The 24,626-nt window shown below is 37.8% G+C and overlaps 1 protein-coding gene across 6 annotated transcripts; it reads left to right on the top strand.

The window, feature by feature from the left end:
- The first annotated feature begins 212 nt into the window (after positions 1-212).
- LOC107830540 (ubiquitin C-terminal hydrolase 12-like) lies at positions 213-23,940 on the top strand. 6 transcript variants are annotated; one of them, XM_075248137.1, is made up of 32 exons: positions 213-517; positions 1,757-1,844; positions 1,985-2,132; positions 2,225-2,382; positions 4,646-4,911; positions 5,017-5,235; positions 5,307-5,415; positions 5,495-5,610; positions 6,543-6,641; positions 7,547-7,656; positions 8,810-8,884; positions 9,384-9,462; positions 9,541-9,687; positions 9,783-9,863; positions 9,941-10,060; positions 10,529-10,651; positions 12,551-12,628; positions 12,728-12,816; positions 12,956-13,064; positions 13,151-13,219; positions 13,311-13,421; positions 13,709-13,764; positions 13,849-14,026; positions 14,179-14,280; positions 14,362-14,433; positions 20,373-20,438; positions 20,601-20,666; positions 21,039-21,125; positions 21,209-21,325; positions 21,454-21,528; positions 21,674-21,757; positions 23,396-23,940. In XM_075248137.1, the coding sequence occupies exons 1-32, from the start codon at positions 488-490 to the stop codon at positions 23,435-23,437; spliced, it is 3,369 nt and encodes a 1,122-aa protein (XP_075104238.1). In that variant the 5' UTR covers positions 213-487; the 3' UTR covers positions 23,438-23,940. The 6 variants fall into 6 exon arrangements, with proteins under 6 accessions (XP_075104238.1, XP_075104235.1, XP_075104239.1 ...); XM_075248138.1 differs by having other exon boundaries at positions 218-517; positions 1,760-1,844; XM_075248139.1 differs by lacking the exon at positions 213-517 and adding an exon at positions 1,600-1,673 and having other exon boundaries at positions 1,760-1,844.
- The last annotated feature ends 686 nt before the right edge of the window (positions 23,941-24,626 follow it).

The raw sequence follows: 24,626 nt of genomic DNA on the forward strand, positions 1-24,626 counted from the left end.
ACACTTTAAAAGAAACCTCTAGAAACTAAGATAAAATTTCTAAAAGGTAAGAAATATGCACAGACTTCTTTTTTAATTTTCTTAAAAACGCCACCTTATTTTCCACGAAAATCACAAAATAGTGCAATTGTCGGTCATCCCCAACCCGCCGCCACGTGTCTCCCTGCAACGTGTCAGCTTTTCATATGTCACCTCATACCCATTTTTTGTACAAACATTTCACAATAGAAAAGCTTCTCTATAACAGCATAAACATGACTATTTCCCCTTCCCCTAATTTACCCTTTTATTTTCCCTAATTTCCAACCGTATCCCTTCCCCACTCCCATCGAAAACCCAACCAAACAACACTCTCGATCAGAACTCATCCTTCTTTCTAAACTCAGTTCTTCATTTAGCCCCACCCACCCCTTCACCCCTACCCACCCCTACTAGGGCAACTTTTTTTTCCCATAGTTGATCGGACGGTCAGTCGTTATCCTCAAGCATGACCATGCTGAATCCTCAACCGTTGGATGTGAGTCTTCCCTACATTACTTCGTTGAATTAACTGTTACTATCGATAGAAATGTCTATTTATATGTTTTTTTCTTGGTCAAATTTGTTAATTATTCGCATGTTCAAGTGATGCCAAAAGTTGTCTCGCATTGAATAGGTTTGTGATCAGCTAGGGTTTTTGTTATGGTAAGGTAGGGTTTAGGGACTAAATTGTCTTTAATTGGTTCGTAAATTGAGTTGCGTTATTGTGAATGGAGAAAAAAAAGTAGTGTTTTTGATTCAAAGGACTGGGTTAGGGTTTTACCTGATCATGCTCCTGACTTGATTCTATGTTTATTTGTTTTGCATTTACGATGCATGCGTCTTTATTTTATTTTTGGATTAGTTAATATGTACTGGCAATGTAAATTTTTCTTACGCTATCAGTGTAGTTTAACCTGTTATAGCAGGTAACTTACTATTTATTCTAGGTTATTAATAAATGTTTATTAAATAGAGTTAGAGTTACCTGGTACCTATGCTGGTGGGAGGTAATAGGTACAACTTGGAATTAGTCGAGGTGCGTGCAAGCTGGCCCGGACACTACGGTTATTAAAAAAGAAATAGAGTTACCACATTTAGTCATTGACTAATTCACTAGGTAATCCTCAATAAATGCTTACTTGGATTGGGGCACATGGGCGGATGTATGGTGGTAATGACGGGTTCAATCGAACCCATAACTTTCGATGCGGAGTAAAAATTTATATGTAAAAACTTGTTAAAATTGCAAAAAGAGTAGATATGAACCCATAACTTTAAAAATATAATGGGTTATATGTTAAAACCTTAAAAGTTGAACCCATAGAGTTTAAATCCTGGATCCGCCTCTGTTGGGGCAGATAGGTTCACACTGGTGCATGTCTCTGTTATTTTAGTTTTAATAAAGGTGCGTAGCGCATTTTGCGCGCACCTCAATTAATCACTTGGGAATCTGCTATAGCCCACAAGTAGGTCTCTGGTAGACCTGCCCTGCCTAGATTGGGGCAGATGAGCTCACTGTGTTGCATCTGTTTTTTTATTTTATTTTATTTGATAATGTTGTTGTTGTGGCAAGTTTTCCCATGTCTTGAATAATCCACTGGCAACCTGATAGCACCTACAAGCATATGTGTCAGGTGAACCTGTCCGACAAGGTTGGTACGGATGGGCTCACATGGGTGCAAGTGTCTTTGTTTTAGCAATCTCTGAAATTACTCTTTTTTTGGGAATAATTTAGCAGCAGGAAGAAGAGGAGATGCTTGTGCCACATTCTGACTTAGTTGAAGGTCCTCAGCCCTTAGTTGAAGGGCCTCAGCCCATGGAAGGTTGTTCCTCTTTTAACTGTTGCTATTTGAGTTCCTTTTCTGTTTTAGAGGAGTTTAGGTTGGTAATTGATCAGTCTTATGCTTGTCTTGGATCTTGTTGTAACGTTTTGATGTGATCATATGGTAAATTTGATTAATAGTGGCACCTGCTGAGAATGCTAGTACGGGGGAGAGCCAAGCCGCGGACGAGCCACAGGCATCCCGGTTTACTTGGACAATTGACAATTTCTCTCGGTTATCTGTGAAGAAGCTATATTCTGAGGCTTTTGTTGTTGGTAGTTATAAATGGTAAGTGGCATTTATTGCTTAACTTGGTGGTTAACTTTAATAACTTTTTTAGAGTGGGTTATAATTGGCCTATGGCTGGCATTGGTTTGTAGGCGAGTGCTTATATTTCCAAAAGGAAACAACGTGGATTGTTTGTCAATGTATTTAGATGTGGCAGATTCATCTACATTGCCATATGGGTGGAACAGATATGCCCAGTTCAGCTTAGCTGTTGTAAATCAAATAAACCCCAAATATTCAGTGAAAAAAGGTACTTTCTTCTCCTGTTTCGGTGCACCTAAAGCTTGAATCCAAATTTCATCCGCATGATTTGGATGTCAGATTTTATTTTTTCCTTCATTGCCTTTTCACGTGTCTTGGAATATTCTCATTTCTCCCTCAGTCGAAGTACACTTAATGAAACTTCCTTTAGGGAAAAAAGAAAAAGTAGCGTCTTACCTTTCCTGACGTTGACCATCCTTTGCATGTCTTTTTGTTTGTAAACTGTATGCCTATTTTGATTTTTTCGTTTCCATACCTTACCTTTCTTAGTGTCGTAAAAATCAGTGTCTTTTCATTTTAAAGTTTTTGCTTAAGAACTTGCAAACTTATGGCGCATAATAATAGCTTCACCATCTTTTTTGTCTGTTAAGGGTTTCATACAAATCTATCATGCGAACATTTATTTCGCCCTTTTGATCTTTTACATTTTAAATTCCACCGTATGGTAGTAACCATTTCTTCTTGAAATGTGTCATTTCAAGAATGCATACACTGTGGTTGCACCTTGGCTCAATCTTACAGCCGAATGAATATAGAGGATTTATATCACCCACCGCAGCTAACTTGGAATTGAGCGGAGTTTGATTGAATAAGTAAAGTTAGAGACTTTATTTATTGTCACACCGAAGGTGTGTCCTCCTTCGTTTCAATCTTTTAACCTACGAGTCAAAAACCTACAAAATCAGAAACAGCCAATCAGCCGTACAAATTATCTCATCAGAATTTGCGTAATCAGATCATTAAATATTATCAGGTCATCTCCACTTTTGGAGTTTGTTCTTTTTTCTTGTCAAAAGCAGTTCATAAAGAAACACACGCTGAGCAGAATCTGAAGTCCTGCATTTCGTGAATTTTAGTTTTCTTCTTCTGTTTACGTTGCACTTTTTGTGTGGAGTGGGTGAACCCTTGCTGTAATAATAAAACGCTAAAAAAGCTTCAGACTAATAATGGACGCAAGATGTAAAAAGAAATGGAAGTCTATTTGAACCTTTTCCTGCCACACAAGGATAGGAGTACAACCATATGTCTGTCCTTTTATTTTGGGTTTGGGGGGAGGGGGATAAGTAATCATTTAAAAAAAAAATGCTTGCACTAAACCAGTGCGGCAAGTTTCTTTTTTATAGGGTTGACGATATCATCTTCATTCGCTGAATTAATGTTTAACTACAATTGGAAAAGGATTCTTGTATATCTCTCAGCACCATCTTGGTTTGATAATAATAAATGAAGTTTAATTTATTCGAAAAAGGAAGGTCAAACAGCCAAGCAAAAGAATCGTATACTGAGGTAAGATGGGGGAGGGGGATAAGTAATCATTTAAAAAAAAAATGCTTGCACTAAACCAGTGCGGCAAGTTTCTTTTTTATAGGGTTGTCGATATCATCTTCATTCGCTGAATTAATGCTTAACTACAATTGGAAAAGGATTCTTGTATATCTCTCAGCACCATCTTGGTTTGATAATAATAAATGAAGTTTAATTTATTCGAAAAAGGAAGGTCAAACAGCCAAGCAAAAGAATCGTATACTGAGGTAAGATGGGGGAGGGGGATAAGTAATCATTTAAAAAAAAAATGCTTGCACTAAACCAGTGCGGCAAGTTTCTTTTTTATAGGGTTGACGATATCATCTTCATTTGCTGAATTAATGCTTAACTACAATTGGAAAAGGATTCTTGTATATTTCTCAGCACCATCTTGGTTTGATAATAATAAATGAAGTTTAATTTATTCGAAAAAGGAAGGTCAAGCAGCCAAGCAAAAGAATTGTATACTGAGATAAGTTGGATACTGAGATAAGATGGAAGAGAGACATTAATTGAAAGGTATGGTAAATCTTTACCTATTTATTGCAATAAACATATGGAAAATTTATTTGAACCTATTGAATAGGAGAAAAATGGGCAACTTCATTACTCCAGGCTGCTCCAAATTCCTGAATAAGGCTTCCTAAACTGTTTTTACGCTTGCTGTTAATAGTCTAGGAATTAGGAAACTTATCCCTGAAAGACAAATCATAACAACAACTACACCTCAGTCCCAAACAAGTTAGGGTCGGCGAAAAGGAAAAACCAAATACAACAATAACAACAACATACCCAGTGAATTGGATTAGTGATCTGCAAGTTTGTTAGAAAATTGACTTGATAATGAGATACGGAACTGAATGGCTCTCAGGGAGCCTGAGATGCCAATAACAACAATATGTGTTTGTCTCATCGTGGCATGGATTTGAATTGTTTTTTTGTTGCAGAGACGCAGCACCAGTTTAACCAAAGAGAGAGTGACTGGGGCTTCACATCTTTCATGCTTCTAAGTGATCTTTATGACCCCAATAAGGGATATCTTGTAAATGATAAAGTTGTTATTGAAGCCGATGTTGCTGTACGAAAGGTCATTGATTACTGGACATATGACTCAAAGAAGGAGACAGGATATGTTGGGCTTAAGAATCAGGGAGCTACCTGTTACATGAACTCTCTCCTACAAACCTTGTACCATATCCCCTACTTTAGAAAGGTTAGCATATGTTCGAGTTTTTTATGATGCAAGTTTTTTACTAAGTATATTTGTTTTATTGGTTCTAGAATGCAATATCCTCATTTTGGGTTGTTGGTCCCCCAGGCTGTGTATCACATGCCAACTACAGAGAATGACATGCCATCGGGGAGCATCCCGCTGGCTCTGCAAAGTTTATTTTATAAGCTCCAATATAGTGATACCAGTGTGGCGACGAAAGAATTGACAAAATCTTTTGGATGGGACACTTATGATTCATTCATGCAGCATGATGTGCAAGAATTAAACAGAGTGTTGTGTGAAAAGCTTGAAGACAAGATGAAGGTATGATTACAAAATGACTAATTGCTAATTTTGAAGATCTTATTGGATCTTCTAATTATGTTTTTGTCCAGGGTACCGTTGTGGAAGGGACAATTCAAAAGTTATTTGAGGGGCACCATATGAATTACATAGAATGTATCAACGTGGACTTCAAATCAACGAGAAAAGAGTCATTTTATGGTATCTGCTTATCCTCAGGTTTGGCCCTTGAATCCTTAATGCCTGCTCATGGACTTATTTTTTTAATAAACTTCTGCAGATCTTCAACTCGACGTCAAAGGCTGTCGCGATGTTTATGCCTCTTTTGACAAATATGTTGAAGTTGAACGTCTAGAAGGCGATAATAAGTACCATGCTGAAGAACATGGTTTGCAGGTTCAAGACTCTTATCAATGAACAATAAATTGATGGGCCTTTGTTGTGGTTACATGTCCTCATTTATAACAATAAAGAATCAAAAAGTTTTCAATTATTTTTATGCCCCGTATAGAAACTGAAAAAAGATCTACTTATCACAAATCATTTTTTTTTATAACCGTCGTGTCCGGACTAGGTTGCACGCACCTTGACTCATTCCTGGGTACCTGCTATCTCACACCAGCATAGGTACCGGGTAACTCTGTCCACCAAGGCTTAGACAAATGGAAAAAAATCACCTAGTTTTTTTGTCTCTGCTGATCATTTGTAGTGTTTCCACAACAATGGAAATAAGAAGCTTGAAATTGGATAGTGCGAGTCCGAATTGGTTAGAATCAGAGCTTGGGATTCACTAGCATCTCTCTAAAACATTAGACCATCCATATTCTTGTGAAAATGCAACAAGAATATTAATCTTCATAAATGAATATTTTTTTCTCTCAGAAGGCCTATCCACATGATGGAGGAGTATCTTCTTAACTGAATAGGCATAGAATTTGGAGCCTAATTCAGCCTTTCTGTTTTTTCCGCTTCCTATGTTTTTCGGGGCGGACGGTGTTGGTAGTTCCCCGATGTAAATTAAAAATTCCAAATAGATGAGGGATAGTAGCAGGTACCACTAAGGGGGACATAATGGAATCAAACATCTTATTTGGATTTGTATTTTGCGGGTCTTGGGGCTAGATTGGTGCTAAGAATGCCATTATGCAGGAAGTCGGAAGACACATGAAATACCCTACCAGCATGTTGAATTTAAAGAACTTGCTACTTGAACTCATAAAGCTAAATAATAGAGAATGTCACAAAGGACTTCCTTAAGCCAGCAACTGACTCTTATTTGTTGCCTTTTTTTCTTCTGTTGTGAATATGGATTGCTGTGTTGATTTCAGGATGCAAAAAAAGGTGTACTATTTATTGACTTCCCTCCAGTTCTCCAGCTTCAGTTAAAAAGATTTGAATATGATTTCATGCGAGATACAATGGTTAAGGTTAGTACTAGTTTCTTCTTTCTCAGCTTGCCTTGCTATATGATTTGATCTGTAGTATTAGGTTTTGGGTTGATTCATAATTTCTCTTTCTAAAATGGCGTTATTTCCCATATTTGGTTCAAGTAAATACGTCTGGCAAATGAAATAGAGCATACCTTTTGTCACTGCTGGCTCACATAGCTTTTTGGATTGTTCCATGGTTCCCTCCCTAGAGTGAGTGTTATTTGCTGTTTGCGGGTCTGAACATTTATGTTCGGCAAAAGAAGTGTATTACTTCAATATCCTACTACCTTATCCGAAATAATGGGGCAATGAAAAGAAACTTGAAAATGAACCTGTTAAAGCAAACTAGAATAAAGGAAAAGCCCAAGGTTGAAAATTTGTGATCATCATTTTCTAGAAGTGTAAGCCCATATAGCATTTTCTTTAAAGGCGCTATTTGGTAGTTGGAATATTTTCAGTGGAAGGTTTTCCAATTTTTATGAACTTGTTTGTTGAATTGTGGGCAGAGTTTTTGTCTTTTTTAACAGAAGCTTTTCCATCAGAAAAAGGAAACAGTGGGGCATGATTTATTCTGCACTGCGACTCCTCTGCCACTATCTGATAATACGGCCGAATTGTCTCCTAAAAAATGGTCCTGTTACTGATTATTAACTTTGTTACCAACCACAACCATCATGACCCCCAAATCTTCCGTTGTCCTACTATCAGATGCTGCAAATGTTTGTCTATTTAATCTGAACATCAGAAAATGATTAACTGTAGTTTTAATCGTTTAACGTTCTCTTACAAGAAATATATTCCTTGAAATGTAGTTTACATGTTCTAATATATTATTGATAGTATTCAATCCCATATTATTGTCCAGATGCTCACGTGTTACAATCTTTGCTTCTATGTTGCAGATAAATGACCGTTATGAATTTCCTCTAGAACTTGACCTTGATAGGGAGAATGGCAAATATTTGTCTCCTGATGCAGATAGGAGCGTCCGGAATCTCTACACACTTCATAGGTAAGTTTAACTCTCTTTTCTATGTGTATGTGCGGACAACACACTAGCACGCAATTGCAAAGGCTTCTTGTTTGACTTCTTTGCCTAATCAGTTTGGGTATGAAATAAGGTGTCTTTTTTTTTGATAAGTAAAGGTATTTTGTTCACATTAAATCAAAAGGTAAGTTGGTGCAACGTAAGCCTTTCGATTACATATCTAAGATACAGGACAAATCATCATTGCTTTCTGATTAATCTGCATCCTTTTAATTATACGAAAACAGAACAAGTTTGTCAAATATCTGTGCTTTAAGCTATGCACTGCTCTTACCTCCCTCAAAGCATCTCCTATTTCTTTCTGTCTATATATACCACACGATGCATAGGTAAGCGATATCCCAAAACTTCCTTACTTCTTTATGGACTTTCAACCTCTCAATGGGGAAAGACATTCATGATTGATGTCGGCCTTTAATCATTCTATTCCAAAAAGAACAGAGAACACATTCGACACCTCTTTTGCTGCCTCACTTTGCATAAGGTTATTCACCAACTTTTTACCTTTTGCAAGCTTGAAGCATTTATAGCTTACCTCACTTCCATTACTTGACATAAGCAAGGTGTAGGAAACTTTACTGTGAAGCTGCTGCATTTCCCCCCTACTCGGTATCCTGGTCCAAAATACCCTTGTTACACGGAGCAAAGCTTACTTACTACTGCTAATTCCCAGTCCTCAATCCCAACTATGACTTTGCTCCCATAATCTAGTTGGCTAGGACTGTGGTGCGAAGTATTCGGCTTAGCTCAACTATGCTTTATACACATCTATTTTTTCTGATGTGTTTCTTTTGCTCTTTATAAACCATATGTACCATACAACAACAACAACAACAACAACAACAACCCAGTATAATCTCAGACTTTTTTCATGAAAACATTTTGTAGTTACTGAGACTTTTTTCACACTTTTTTAGTTTTATACTCTTATATACTCGCTTTCATTCTCTTATGTTGTATTTGCTTAAGATTTTACAATGAATTGGTCACTGTTCTGTGTGCTGTTTCTTTTTGTTCATTAGTGATATGATATTCCGAACCATTGGCTAACCTAGATGCTTAGCATTATCTTTTATCTTTATGCTAAGAGTATCACCTTCCCCTTTTCTTAATGCAGTGTGTTGGTTCATAGTGGTGGTGTGCATGGTGGACACTATTATGCTTTCATCAGGCCAACACTATCAGATCAATGGTACGCACTGTCTCTGTAAAATATTTTCTTCCTCTGTCTCTTTCTTCTATTAATCCAATATGCTCACGAACACGCACCCGAACACCGAACACCCTCTGATGTACCTATCTCCTACACGTCGTGTTCACACATGCTTGTATGTGTGATGTATATAAACATGTACTTCAAGCATGTTGAGACTGGCAAAGAATCTAAATATACTTGGATTTTGTTAGCTTCAATTTTTGGAATTCTCTTCGTAATGTTCTACGTCAGGTTCAGGTCTCTGTTGTCATCTTTCTCTTTGTTGTTTTTTCTTTTTCTTTTTCTTTTTTTTGGGTGGGGGTGGGGGGTGGGGGGTGGGCGCTGCTTGTATCTACATATATAATTCTCCCGGAGGATCACAGAGCGGTAACAAAAAAATTCTGTATCTATCTATCTTATGTCATTCAGATAAACTGAAAAGTTAATCTTTGTGATTTGGGCTCTGATTGGATGTGATTATTTGGTTCTATGGTAGGTATAAGTTTGATGATGAACGGGTGACAAAAGAAGACTTGAAGAGGGCTCTAGAGGAACAATATGGTGGAGAGGAGGAGGTATATGTCGCTAATAGCAGATCTAAATTGTGTCTTGTTGTGACATGCTTTGATTTGGACTTACTTTTGCTTTTACAGTTGCCACAGACAAATCCTGGCTTCAATAACACCCCCTTTAAGTTTACAAAATACTCCAACGCGTACATGCTTGTTTATATACGTGAGAGTGACAAGGATAAAATAATTTGTGATGTCGGTGAGAAAGACATTGCGGAACACCTAAGGGTATGTTTTCAAAAATTCTCCAGGCAAGAAATAGATTTTGTGCACCTGTTACTCAGTTTGCCTGTGATAAATTCTATTTTTTTGTTTCATTTCAGATAAGGTTGAAGAAAGAACAAGAAGAGAAGGAGGACAAGAGAAGATACAAAGCGCAGGCCCACCTTTATACAATTATCAAGGTAATTTTCAAATGGATGTGTAAGATAATAGGTTTTCTCTCCTTGAATATGTTGTGTTGATCGACTCGTGTATGTAGGTTGCACGTGATGAGGATCTTAGGGAGCAGATAGGAAAGGAGATATATTTTGATCTTGTTGATCATGACAAAGTTCGTAGCTTTCGAATTCAGAAACAGATGCCTTTTAACCTTTTCAAGGTACTATTCACTTTCCCTAAGTATTGTTGCTTAGTTTGGACCTATGTTGTTCGATACTTTTAAAATGCCGTCTAGTGTGTGTTGGATCCTCCAAAAGCTATGTATATTTGACGATTCGACACGAGTGCGGTGAGATCTTTGGAGGATCCCAGTAAAATAGGTTTGGACTCAAGTAGCACATCACTTCCCAATAACTTTAGTCGTGTGGACCTCTTTGTTTTTGTTGTTTGATCCTTGTTAATAACCTTTGTTCAATAAAACAAGGATGGAAATATTATCTGTGGAATTGAATCAGGAGGCAGAGTTATTTTTCTTAAGGATGACCTTTTTGGCCTTCTCCGGTCTATACAATCAATGAGTTACTAATTTCTATATGTTGTGCCTGTTCATATCTTTGGCATGTTTATGTGGTAGTCCTATTTCATGGATATTCTCGCTTGTGTTTGACCAAACTACCTGTTGCTACAGGAGGAAGTTGCAAAAGAATTGGGTATCCCAGTTCAGTTCCAGCGTTTCTGGATTTGGGCAAAGCGGCAAAATCACACTTATCGGCCCAATCGCCCATTAACTCCGCAGGAGGAACTACAAACCGTGAGTCCTTTTACCTTTCTCATATCCATTCTGAGTTTTTTGCAATTTGTTATGACAGTATTTACCTGTTCCGGGAAATAATACATGTTCATAGTTTCAATCATGTTTTTGCATTGGTAATGTTTGTGCTTAATTTCTGAGTGTTGGATTCAAGCCTCTGCTGTTGAGGGCATGGAGAACTTTTTTTTTTAACTTCATCTAAGCTAGAAGGTGGGTTTTTTCTTTTGTAGAATCAGTGTGCACCGTAAGGATATGATAATTTGTTGCAGTCTTGTGTTTCATTCTTTGGAAAAGATAGTTAATTAGAATAAATTTGTGGATATCTATTATCTCTTCTTGGGCGGTGTAGGGTTTTCATGTTTTTGAATTTCAAACTTTTTAAAAAATTGGTCTAGAAAAAGAACATAACACAACTTCCTAGAAACAAAAGGATTCGATCTTGCGGTTGAAGAAAATTAGATCTAGTGTACCAAGAAAAAAACGAACTTGATTGTCAGAGTTAGCTTAGAAGTAAGGCCATAGTGATCGTTATCAAATTTTAAACCATGGTGATCGTTATCAAATTCTAAGGCCATATAATGACTACGGAAAGCTTATGCTTCTTCTTTCTTGGTAATCCCTCTCCTCGTTGTAAAGAAGTAGGGGAAGAGTGGGCTGACTGAATAAATTATAAGCAAGATTCAACACTGGCCGTTATTCTCCATCGTCTTAAAGAAAAACATGTGAGTCCTCCTCTGAGAACACCACTACCATTCACGCTATTAAAAATATAAATGAAGGAGAAATATTCAATTCTATTGCTGGGAAATCAAATGGTGGAGGATTCATAAGGCAACTTGCTTTAGTATTCAGTTTCTCCAAATTTCCTACGCAGCGCTTCTTGTTTGATTCGTTTCTGATCCTTGCGAAGAATTGATACGGTAGGTGTTGGAATATTGTTTTTCCAAGTTTATTCATCCAAGTAAAATTATTCTTAGTTTAGGTTATCTAAGTTGCTCCGACACGGTAGTTTAGGTGCCGCACCCGTGATGACACGACACTAGTATGAGTGTGGGATCCGTACCAGATCTGGTCAAACAATTTTGAGTACTTTGACCACAACGGACAAAACAATTCGAGATGAGATACAATTTGATTCCCGAAATCAGAACCAAAACTAGGGTAAATTTGGAGAAAATAACATATCTTATCTAGGAAATCAATCCTTTACTTATTTGCAACTTGAGAATAAAAAAGAAATCTACACTTTACAAGTTCTACGTAAGTATTTCACAAAATTTCTCATAATTTAGAGATATTTTCATATTTTTATTTTTTTGAATTATTTTTTGATAAATAGACCTTGGGCCTAACTCAAACCCCAAAAGCTAGCTTATGAGGTGAGGATTGCCCAAGATCATATAAGGAGACCAAGGACCTCAAATCCCACCGATGTGGGACAACTCAACACCCCCCTCACGCCCAGGCCTGCAAACTGGAGCGTGGACAGCATAAATTCGCACCCGTGTCGGACACCCGCACTCGTGTCCGAGCAACTTAGTAGGTTATACAATGGCATTTCATTTGTTGTGTAGTTATCTCTTATCCTGTCAAACTAATTAAGAAATCATGGACATGCAAATGTTGGTTTCTTAAAATGTTTGCACTAACTAATGTATTTATCATCTTTACAAAGTTTTGATTGCCAACAGCTGAATGTCTTAGCTTTATGATTCTTGAATTGTATTGTTGTACCTTTACATGTTGTTCTACTGCATACATTCTCTTCTGCCTATCCAACAAAAAGACTTTGCCTTGTTTTGCTTCTATGACTCTTCATAATAATTTACATAATCCACGCTTTTAGCTTTTCTTAAACGATGTATACTGTTGTTTGAAGACAACCATCTATATGTGCAGGTTGGTCAGTTAAGGGAAGTTTCTAACAAGACCAACAATGCCGAGTTAAAATTATTTTTGGAAGTGGACCTTGGCCTGGTACCTTTAAATTGACTTGAATTACTTTCCTTTATTGACAAGTGTTTTTTTGCCTTAGATTCTACTGTACTTTACCTTTTAACTCGTGGAATATTTCAGGATCTCGTTCCTAGTCCTCCACCTGACAAAAGTAAAGATGATATACTCCTTTTCTTTAAGCTTTATGATCCTGAGAAAGAAGAGCTTCAGTAAGTCATTTCCTCTTAAAGGAGCCTCATGTTAGAAATATATTGGCATGCGACAAGGTCTTTTTTATTTTTTATTTTTTTATGAAGATTTTTGTGACAAGGTCTAATAGCAAGATTTATTCCCTTTTTGCATTTCCAGATATGTTGGTAGGCTTTTTGTGAAGAGTACTAGTAAGCCAATTGAAATACTTCCAAAACTGAATGAATTGGCTGGATTTGCTCCTGACCAAGAAATTGACCTTTTTGAGGTGTGTTACTGTTGCCTTCTCTCTGTTATTGATACAGTTATCGATCTTATTGACGTGACATGAGAATTTGTCTTTTTCCTTTACAGGAAATAAAATTTGAACCTTCTGTCATGTGTGAAAGACTAGACAAAAAGGCTTCATTTCGATTTAGCCAGGTTTTTGTCTTCTGTTTTCCCTTCCCAGTTGCTGAAAGCTCATATCTTCTCGGATTTAGATTTTCTTTGCTGACTGACTTAATTTTAATAGATTGAAGATGGTGACATTATATGCTTTCAAAAGAAAGCTTCTCCTGAAGTTGAAGAACAAGTCCGATTTCCGGATGTTCCTTCATATCTGGAATATGTAAAAAATCGCCAGGTGAATCCCGATACTGCTCCAGTTTTCGCTAAGCTGTTGATGCTCTTTATGTTGATGTTAATTCTTATCCTTTATTTTTTGGGTTTATGGTCCTCTATGGTGGTGCCAAAGGAAATAAGTTTCAAAACTCCCCTGGGTTTTTGCCTTGACTATCATTGTTGTTACTGTATATGTGACATCTTTCTCGCCTTAATTTATGTTTTATGCTTGCGTACACCGTACAATTGGCTCTTTATGTTTTACTTTCTCCATTTTTGATTCCTTAAATCTGAGTTCGTTGTTTACAGATTGTCCACTTTCGAGCACTGGAGAAACCAAAGGAGGATGATTTCTGTCTGGAGTTGTAAGTTTATTTGGTATCTTATCTTTCAATTTATTGCAAAGCATTTGCTTACATCTATAACTATTTGGTTTTGTAAATTTACAGAGCAAAAAGTGATACATATGATGATGTAGTGGAGAGAGTGGCGCAGCGGCTTGGTGTGGATGATCCCTCCAAAATTAGGCTTACTCCACACAACTGCTACTCTCAGCAACCCAAGCCTAACCCCATCAAATATCGGTCCGTGGATCATTTGGTAGACATGCTAATCCATTACAATCAGGTTTGTTAACATGAACTGACTTTATCTTGGGAGCACATGGTGACGTTTAACGCTTTACTCATCATAGCTGTGGACAGTGGTATACTATTTTGGTAGGATCTGATGTGCTAATGGACTAATAACCACATCTCATTTTTTTGGGTGGGTGATAGATTTCTGATATTCTTTATTACGAAGTTCTGGACATTCCTCTGCCAGAATTACAATGTCTGAAGACGCTCAAAGTTGCTTTTCATCATTCTACGAAGGATGAGGTGTGTCTAGTATGGCAAAATCATTTGAATCAAATCAAATTATTACTTTTCCTCATTACATTTTTTTTTCATTGCTTTCAGGTTGAAATTTTGAATGTAAGATTGCCTAAGCAGAGTACCGTGGGGGATGTTCTTAATGAAATCAAATCAAAGGTATAGATAGGTGTAGCAACTTGAATTGCAATATTGAGTCTATGAAAGGAAGAACGCAATTTCTGTACCCAGCAGGAAAAAAACAGTTTCCTAATGTGGTAGATTTCTTATGTCTAGATGATTATGTATTTTAGGTACTTGTTAGTTTACAGCATGTATATAGTGTAGTATTGTCCCACATTGGTAGAGGAGTAGTATGTCCTTGTATAGTATAGCTATAAATAAGGACCTCTTGTATTGTATTGTTCGTCTAATATCAATAACATATTTTCTCCCGTGCTTTCTCACATGGTATCAGAGCAATTGTGAGAGACTTATCGCTGTGCATAAATTCCAGCTATTCCGGGAAAGAGAAATCAGTATTTTTTAAGACTGTTTTCTATCTGCTTCATTTCTGCCAGTGTTGTGCAAAATCCAACACTACCACAAGAGTCGTCACTGTCCGGCGACCAAACCCCAGTGAAAAGCTCCGGCAGCAGTCTCCTCACGCGCCACCAGAAGCTCACGCGCGTGAGCTCACGCGCCGGCGCGTACGACCACTTCCGGCCATTTTTTGAAAATCTTCCTTAAGAACAGTTGGGTCGCCTGGTAATTCCGATCATACCCCTACTGTTTTCATTTCGACAACTTTGAGTTATTTTCCGGCAGCTACAGTACTATTCCGGCAGCTACAGTAGATTCCGGCAGCTACAGTATTTCAGTATTCTGTTTCTGTGTTTCCGTACACTGTTTCAGTGGATTACAGTTGATTCTTTCTCTTATTTGGTAATAATTTGCAACAATGTCTTTGGGATTTGATGCTTTTGGGTCTAGAAACATGAGTTCTGGAAGCGCTAGTGCTATTATTACCTCAGAACCTTTAATGGGAGGTTCAAACTACTTAGCTTGGGCTTCATCTGTCGAGTTATGGTGTAGAGATCAAGGTGTTCAAGATTATCTAATCAAACAGTCTAGCGATGGAGATGAAAAGGCAATAGCACTTTGGGCAAAAATCGATGCTCGGTTATGTAGCATCTTGTGGCGATCTATTGATTCCAAGTTGATGCCCTTGTTTCGTCCATTCCAGACATGTTATTTGGTTTGGGCAAAGGCACGCACCTTATACACTAATGACATATCTCGCTTCTATGATGTGATATCGCGGATGACAAACTTAAAGAAGCAGGAATTGGATATGTCTACTTACTTGGGTCAAGTACAGGCAGTCATGGAAGAATTTGAGAAGTTGATGCTAGTTTCTGCTAGTGTGTAAAAACAACAAGAGCAGCGACGGAAGATGTTTCTCGTTCTTACCCTCGCTGGACTTCCTAATGATCTTGATTCAGTGCGCGACCAGATTTTGGCTAGTCCGTCTGTCCTGACAGTTGATGAATTATTTTCTCGACTACTCCGCCTTGCTGCAGCACCAAGTCCACCAGTGATCTCATCACAGATACTTGATTCCTCTGTTCTTGCATCCTAGACAATGGATGTTCGGGCATCTCAAACTATGGATCATAGACGAGGAAGAGGTCGTTTTGGAAGATCTAGACCTAAGTGTTCTTATTGTCACAAACTTGGACACACTCGTGAAATGTGCTATTCCTTGCATTGTCGTCCACCCAAAAATGCTTACATTGCTCAGACCGAGACTCTAGGTAACCAAGGATTTTCTTTATCTAAAGAAGAATATAATGAGCTCCTTCAGTATCGAGCAAGTAAGCAGACATCTCCACAAGTAGCCTCAGTTGCTCAGACTGATACTTCTGTTACTGGTAATTCTTTTGCTTGTGTTTCCCAGTCTAGCACTCTTGGCCCATGGGTCATGGACTCCGGCGCTTCTGATCACATCTCTGGTAATATATCACTTTTGTCAAATATTGTATATTCACAGTCTCTTCTCACTGTTACTTTAGCCAATGGATGTCAAACTAAGGCAAAAGGAGTTGGACAAGCTAATCCCTTGTCTTCTATCACCCTAGATTCCGTTCTTTATGTCCCTGGCTGTCCTTTTAGTCTTGCATCTGTTAGTCGTTTGACTCGTGCCCTCCATTGTGGTATATATTTTATTGACGATTCTTTTATTATGCAGGACCGCAGTACGGAACAGACAATTGGTACAGGACGTGAATCAGAAGGCCTTTACTACCTTAACTCACTCAGTCCTTCCACAACATGTCTAGTTACAGATCCTCCAGATCTAATCCACAGACGTTTAGGACATCCGAGTTTATCCAAACTTTAGAAGATGGTGCCTAGTTTATCTAGTTTGTCTACATTAGATTGCGAGTCGTGTCAACTTGGGAAACATACCCGAGCCTCTTCTTCGCGTAGTGTTGAGAGTCATGCAGAGTCTGTCTTCTCCTTAGTTCATTCTGATATATGTGGTCCTAGTAGAGTCAGTTCATCCTTGGGATTTCGTTATTTTGTCAGTTTCATTGATGATTATTCAAGATGTACTTGGCTTTTCTTAATGAAAGATCGTTCTGAGTTATTTTCTATATTCCAGAGTTTCTGTGCTGAAATCAAAAACCAATTTGGTGTCTATTCGCATTTTTCGCAGTGATAATGCCTTAGAATATTTATTTTCTCAATTTCAGCAGTTTATGACTTCTCAAAGAATTATTCATCAGATATTTTGTCCTTATACCCTTCAGCAAAATGGGGTTGCTGAGAGAAAGAATAGGCACCTTATTGAGATTGCTCGCACACTTCTAATTGAATCTCGTGTTCCGTTGCGTTTTTTGGGCGATGCAGTTCTCACAGCTTGTTATTTGATTAATCGGATGCCTTCATCTCCCATCAAGAATCAGATTCTGCATTCAGTATTGTTTCCCCAGTTACCCTTATATTCTCTTCCACCTCGTATTTTTGGGAGCACGTGTTTTGTTCATAACTTAGCCCCTGAGAAAGATAAGTTAGCTCCTCGTGCTCTCAAGTGTATCTTCCTTGGTTATTCTCGTGTTCAAAAGGGATATCGTTGTTATTCTCCAGATCTTCGTAGGTACCTTATGTCAGCTGACGTCACATTTTTTGAGTCTAAACCTTTCTTTACCTCTGCTGACCACCATGATATATCTGAGGTCTTACCTATACCGACCTTTGAGGAGTTTACTATAGCTCCTCCTCCACCTTCGACCACAGAGGTTTCATCCATACCAACTGTTGAGGAGTCTAGTGTTGTTCCCCCTAGTTCCCCAGCCACAGGAACACCACTCTTGACTTATCATCGTCGTTTGCGTCCTCCATCAGGCCCAACTGGTTCTCGTCCTACACTTGACCCTGCTCCTGCTGCGGACCCTGCTCCTAGTACACCGATTGCACTTCGGAAAGGTATACGGACCACACTTAACCCTAATCCTCATTATGTCGGTTTGAGCTATCATCGTCTGTCATCTCCCCATTATGCTTTTATATCATCTTTGTCCTCGGTTTCCATCCCTAAGTCTACAGGTGAAGCGTTGTCTCATCCAGGATGGCGACAGGCTATGAGTGACGAGATGTCTGCTTTACATACAAGTGGTACTTGGGAGCTTGTTCCTCTTCATTCCCTCAGGTAAATCTACTATTGGTTGTCGTTGGGTTTATGCAGTCAAAGTTGGTCCCGATGGACAGATTGATCGACTTAAGGCCCGTCTTGTTGCCAAAGGATATACTCAGATATTTGGGCTCGATTACAGTGATACCTTCTCTCCCGTGGCTAAAGTGGCTTCAGTCCGCCTTTTTCTATCCATGGCTGTGGTTCGTCATTGGCCCCTCTATCAGCTGGACATTAAAAATGCCTTTCTTCACGGTGATCTTGAGGATGAGGTTTATATGGAGCAACCACCTGGTTTTGTTGCTCATGGGGAGTCTCGTGGCCTTGTATGTCGCTTGCGTCGGTCACTTTATGGTCTAAAGCAGTCTCCTCGAGCCTGGTTTGGTAAGTTCAGCACGGTTATCCAGGAGTTTGGCATGACTCGTAGTGAAGCTGATCACTCTGTGTTTTATCGGCACTCTGCTTCAAGTCTCTGTATTTATCTGGTAGTCTATGTTGATGATATTGTTATTACTGGCAATGATCAGGATGGTATTACCAATCTGAAGCAGCATCTCTTCCAGCACTTCCAAACTAAGGATCTAGGCAGATTGAAGTACTTTCTAGGTATTGAGGTTGCCCAGTCTAGCTCAGGTATTGTTATTTCTCAAAGAAAATATGCTTTAGACATTCTTGAGGAGACGGGGATGATAGGTTGCAGACCTGCTGACACTCCGATGGATCCGAATTCTAAACTTATGCCAGGACAGGGGGAGCCGCTTAGCGATCCTGCAAGCTATAGGCGACTGGTTGGAAAATTAAATTATCTCACAGTGACTAGACCCGACATTTCTTATCCTGTGAGTATTGTAAGTCAGTTTATGAATTCTCCCTGTGATAGTCAATGGGATGCAGTTGTCTGCATTATTCGATATATAAAATCGGCTCCAGGCAAAGGGTTACTCTTTGAGGATCGAGGTCATGAGCAGATCATTGGATACTCAGATGCTGATTGGGCAGGATCACCTTCTGATAGACGTTCTACGTCTGGATATTGTATTTTAGTAGGAGGAAATTTGGTGTCCTGGAAGAGTAAGAAACAGAATGTAGTTGCTCGGTCTAGTGCAGAAGCAGAATATCGAGCAATGGCTATGGCAACATGTGAGCTAGTCTGGACCAAACAATTGTTCAAGGAGTTGAAATTTGGTGAAATCAGTCGGATGGAACTTGTGTGCGATAATCAAGCTGCCCTTCATATTGCATCAAATCCGGTGTTCCATGAGAGAACTAAACACATTGAGATTGATTGTCATTTCGTCAGAGAAAAGATACTTTCAGGAGAGATTGCTACAAAGTTTGTGAGGTCGAATGATCAACCTGCAGATATTTTCACCAAGTCTTTCACTGGTTCTCGTATTGGTTATATATGTAACAAGCTCGGTACATATGATTTGTATGCACCGGCTTGAGGGGGAGTGCTAGTTTACAGCATGTATATAGTGTAGTATTGTCCCACATTGGTAGAGGAGTAGTATGTCCTTGCATAGTATAGCTATAAATAAGGACCTCTTGTATTGTATTGTTCATCTAATATCAATAACATATTTTCTCCCGTGCCTTCTCACAGTACTTAATGCATTACTGAATGTCGTTTGATGGATTCTGGCTCTGTGGAGAACATGTAGGAAAAGGATAGTCTTGTCTAACTCGTGTTATTTATTTACCTTAATAATTGAAGAGTTGAACAGTCAACCTACCCCAACTTGTTTGGGATCGAGGCATAGTATTAGTAATAATTGAAGAGTTGGTATTTGCATTCATTTCCTACACTACGCCAGTGTGTGTTTTTCTGCTACTTTGGTTAATACCCTTTTCTGCAACTTGTTTGACAGTTTTTTAATGCTAGATTGGCAATGATCAAGTTGTCTTTTGAAAATAACATTTAGAGATTTAGAAGTGACATGAGAAGTACAAGTTAGCAACTGTTGCTTTTCAATTTGTTACCATAATTGAGTATGTGAAAGTTCACTATTTTTGACATGTGGGGGTTGTCATTTTTTTTGTGAATTTGTTTTACTTTGGAAGATGGCAATCTTTCTTTTTTAGGCGAGGGGAGTACTCTCTTTTCCATCAGATTATCTTATTTAAAACCATTAATAAAGGATTTGTAGTGAATGTGCACCCTAATGTTTTTTATCGGTGTATATTATGAAGAAATCATTCTACATGCATTTTTTTGAGGACATTTGCCTCCGTGTCTTCTCCCTGCCTCCTATCTACAAAGGAAAAAGGAAAAGATCACGCGGAGCGTGACTGGCAATACGAGATTTAGATCTGTCATGTATATTTTGCAACCAATATTATATGTCTAATGTCTCTGTTTAATGATGGCTTCTGTTTCTGGTATGAGAATATAACAACTGGCATATGGTTGCTGCAACAGGTAGAGTTGTCCCATCCAAATGCAGAGCTTAGATTACTCGAAGTCTTCTATCACAAGATTTATAAGGTGAGTAGTCCTAATATAAGTTCAGTACTTTTATCTTTTATTATGTTTGTGCTGACATTTTAGTTTGATAGCTAAATGGCCTTTCAAGACTTGCACTGCTAGCTTATATGTTCTTTTTGTCTGTCTATCTAATGCATGCTTTCATTATTGCTAATCTGCCAGATCTTTCCGCTCACTGAAAAGATTGAGAATATAAATGACCAGTATTGGACATTGCGGGCAGAGGAGGTTAGTTCTCTAGGTGTTTTCTGGCTGGTTTCTTCTTTCTTCTCTCTTCCTCATCTCCTGTTGGTCTTTTTACCTCTTTTTTTCAACAACAAAATAAAAAAAACTGGTGAGGTTTTGAAAGTTTAAGCAGAGATTTGAATAAATATTTCATTCCTCCCCCACCCTCTTTCAAAATGGAGAATCTAGGGTCTGGGTTTTAATTTGATATGCTTTTCTGTGTCAGCTTTAATTGTTAGGCCTTCTGTTCCACTGACCTCTCTGCTTTAGACAGTTCAATCTGGGCAATTAATGATGACATTTATGGCATAAGTTAGTCTTGTTTACTTGCTTACTAGTTACTACTGCATCTATTTTATTTTAATTTTTTTGCAGATACCAGAGGAGGAGAAAAATCTTGGTCCCCATGATCGTCTAATTCATGTTTACCATTTCACGAAAGAGACTCCACAAAATCAAATGGTATTACATATTGGCTTGATTGATGTTACTGATACACTGCTGCATCTGATGTTGAAATTAGTAACTGGATTGGTTTTCTACAGCAAGTGCAGAATTTTGGAGAACCTTTCTTTCTGGTCATCCATGAAGGGGAAACTTTAGCGGAGATTAAAGTGCGCATTCAAAAGAAATTGCAGGTTCCAGATGAGGAGTTTTCTAAGGTACAGTGCGCGAGCACAAAGCTTTTGCTGCAGATGGAATATGCTTGCATACTTATAGCATGGTGGTTTAATTTTTGAAAGCCCTATGACTGACTTGGGGGTTGACTCTGTACTCTTTTGATGGCTAGTGGAAATTTGCATTTTTATCATTGGGGCGCCCGGAATACCTTCAGGATTCGGACATTGTATCCAGCCGCTTTCAGGTAGTGTATTGATGTTATCTTGTATTTTCTTCCCCCCCTTGAATTTCATTGTCAACTTCCGTATAAGTGTTTGGGTCAGCTTTAGTTGTGTTTTCTTTGTTTCCAAATTCTGTCCATGCTGAAGATGCTTATATTCCTGTTGCAGAGGAGAGATGTTTATGGTGCTTGGGAGCAGTACCTTGGATTGGAGCATGCAGATAATACATCTAAGAGGCCATATGTTAGTCAGGTAAATTCTCTAGGTCTTATGGCTTCTGCATAACCCCAAGATACTAGGAGTTACCTTTTGGTTACCGGATTAAACATGCGAGTAACTCAATTGTACAATCTAAATTTTGGCTCCTCTTAAAGGGCTGTTAACCGATAGATATCAACCAAAGGGCGTTCGATGCTTAGAGGAGTATTTTTTGTGCTATAGTACACGCCATCTGCATGAATTCGGTCGACCGTCTCTTACAAATATTTTACTTGGTGCTAATGAAACAGGCACATACAGTTTGGCAAATATCACAAATCTCTTTGAAAATAGCCTGTAAAAAGTTACTGGTTGAAACATTTTTTTTTTTTTTTTTTTTTTTGTGAATGTTCTGGTTGAAACAATTTAAGTCTCCCATTGTAGCACATTTAATAAATTATATATGCAAGGAAGCTGAATGGAAATCATTGACATGCCTTTCTTGTTCTGATTTTTTCTTCTTCTGGATAAGTTCATCGTTCCGATTTATATGGGAAATATGGAATGGCAATAGAAAAAGAGAATGAGGATTTTTGAAGTGGGAAAAACAATTATAGCAACTATTGAGCCTCCTGTCTTTATTTTAAGAAAACAAAAATAACAAAAATGGGGTAAAAATTTATCTTCAGTCAACGTGTAAACCCTAGAACTAGGTTATACGTGCAGGAAGGTGTTAGTAAATATACTTTTCCCTCATTTGTTGTTTAAGGGTTTCCAATGGATTTTATCATGTCCTGAGCCACTCTACAGATTGCTTTAAGGTTTTGTGGATGCTCAGATCTCTACTCTTATTTCAATTAGGATTAAGGATATGTTTTTATGTTTGAGCTTGGTATAGTAGGATTTAAATTGTAATTGAAATTATGGAAAGTTTGAGGACTTTAATGGGCAATTGTCATGTCAGGGTTACAATAATCTAAAATGTACTAATATAGTAGTTTAAAATTTTCAAAGGGAAAGCTCGGCTATAAACAACTGAACGAATTAGGCTATTAAATCAGTACAAAGGACTTCTCAGAAAAAACAAAAATTAGTACAGAGGGACTAATCACTTTTGACAAGAATTAGTTTGTCTTGATCAGTCAATACAAAGGGACTAATCACTCTTAACAATGCCAAAAAGTACATAGTGTCAGTTACATGAAACAGGTTTATGCTTTTATAATCTACAAAACCTGATTCATATTAATTTACTTTCATTATTGCATGCTTTTAGCTTTTGACGAACTGTTAGGGCCAAGTTAAGATTTACTGTCTTTACTGTAGTTTTAGCGACTAGATTGTGACCTAGATCTTGCTATGTGATAAGGTATTCAGGTCGTAGATCGATTATTAAAATAATAATAATAAATTCAATTAATAGTTGCAGACATGGTTTAATTTCTCTTGTGCTGGACCTTCTCTTTTGTGGGGTGCAGTCAGATATTAGATATGACTGATGTTGCCATTTTTCACAATGATATTAATTCAATTAGTGGTTTGCATGTATAGTACCAAAAAACATCAGTTTAATATTACTTGTGTGCTGGACCTTCCCTTTGAGCGGCTTGTTGCCTTATAATGTGGTCATTTTATGTTAAAAGGACCTCTATTAGTTTATTATGCTTTAATATTTCACTCTGAATTTTGCAGAACCGCCACACCTTTGAAAAGCCAGTCAAGATATACAATTGAAAAGGGTCTGTGATACTCCAGCGGGGGGCTTTGGTTGTACAGCGTACACCCCTCAAAAGCTAGAAGGGATTTGTAAAAGAGTTGTGAGCTATGGCAGGATGATAAGTAGAATGAAGAGAAGAGATTAGCATGAATATTATTTTCCTCCTGGTAATTTGGTCAGACTGCAGGCTATTGTTCTTCCTTTTAGTTTGGTTTGGGTAAGGGAGGTTTGTATTTTGCTCTTTAGTTTAGTTAGGATGTGCGCTGCAGTTTCTGCCCTCACCTTCAGCTATTACTCTGCTGAGGGTTGGGTCTTTTTGACATTATCTTCTGCATATAAGATTTTGGTTGAAGGGATGTATAGTTGATATAGTTGGGTGCATTCTGGACTTGCATTATCTGCATTTTATTTTACAGAATTTTCCCATTCCTCAGTTTGGTTGTATGTATGTAATGTCATACTTGTGAGGGATGGGTTTGTAAAATCTCCCTATAGTATTGATATATGTTTCTTTGCTTCATATCTCTGTCTTTGTTTTTGCTGTTGGTTTAGTTTGGCCGAAACTGAGAAAACCGCGCTCTCAAGTATGTGAATTATTCATTTGTCGGCTATATTTTTGTTTCTTTTGTTAATGAAGGCCCGCTGGACTGGGAGAAGTGTTAATTCTCTGCATTTATTTTATCGAGTTATTTATGTGGAAACAATTATTGCTTAAAACTGATGATGCGTTTTTCCCCCTCATCTTTCTTGATGACAGACAATGATGATTTATTAGCCCATCACTGGATTGAGATGTTTCACAGTAAAATCTTTTAACAATTTAATTGTGATAGCAAGTCAATTTTTCAGAATCAACTAATGACATCTACGGTTAGAGAGAGAGAGAGTTCAAGATAACACTAGTTCTTTCTCTTGTTGATTAAGCTTAGATATTCAATTCTCTGAAACATCTTCAATAGTTTTCTCCAACACACCTAAATTGGTAATTTTATTTAGTCCGTAATCTACTAATTAAGGTTAAATAATTGGCAACAAGTTTACTTGTAGAATTTTAATTATTCAGATCTCAGATAAGTGGATTTGTTTTTAAAATCTAAATCTTAATCATTAAGTGTTTTTATATCACAACCACTTGATGACTGAATAGGTCTGTATAATTAAAGTTTATAAATAGACTTAATTTCATTAAAATACTAGCATCCCCAT

Source organism: Nicotiana tabacum, chromosome 24 (assembly GCF_000715075.1).
Source record: "Nicotiana tabacum cultivar K326 chromosome 24, ASM71507v2, whole genome shotgun sequence".
In the NCBI taxonomy this organism is placed as follows: domain Eukaryota; kingdom Viridiplantae; phylum Streptophyta; class Magnoliopsida; order Solanales; family Solanaceae; genus Nicotiana; species Nicotiana tabacum.

Excerpts from the sequence above, each read along its gene's own strand:
- LOC107830540 (XM_075248134.1), top strand. The coding sequence starts at position 488 with ATGACCATGCTGAATCCTCAACCGTTGGAT. Across the intron at positions 13,220-13,310 it reads CTTCATTTCGATTTAGCCAG|ATTGAAGATGGTGACATTAT; the intron begins GTTTTTGTCTTC and ends TAATTTTAATAG. Across the intron at positions 21,529-21,673 it reads TTGTATCCAGCCGCTTTCAG|AGGAGAGATGTTTATGGTGC; the intron begins GTAGTGTATTGA and ends TTCCTGTTGCAG.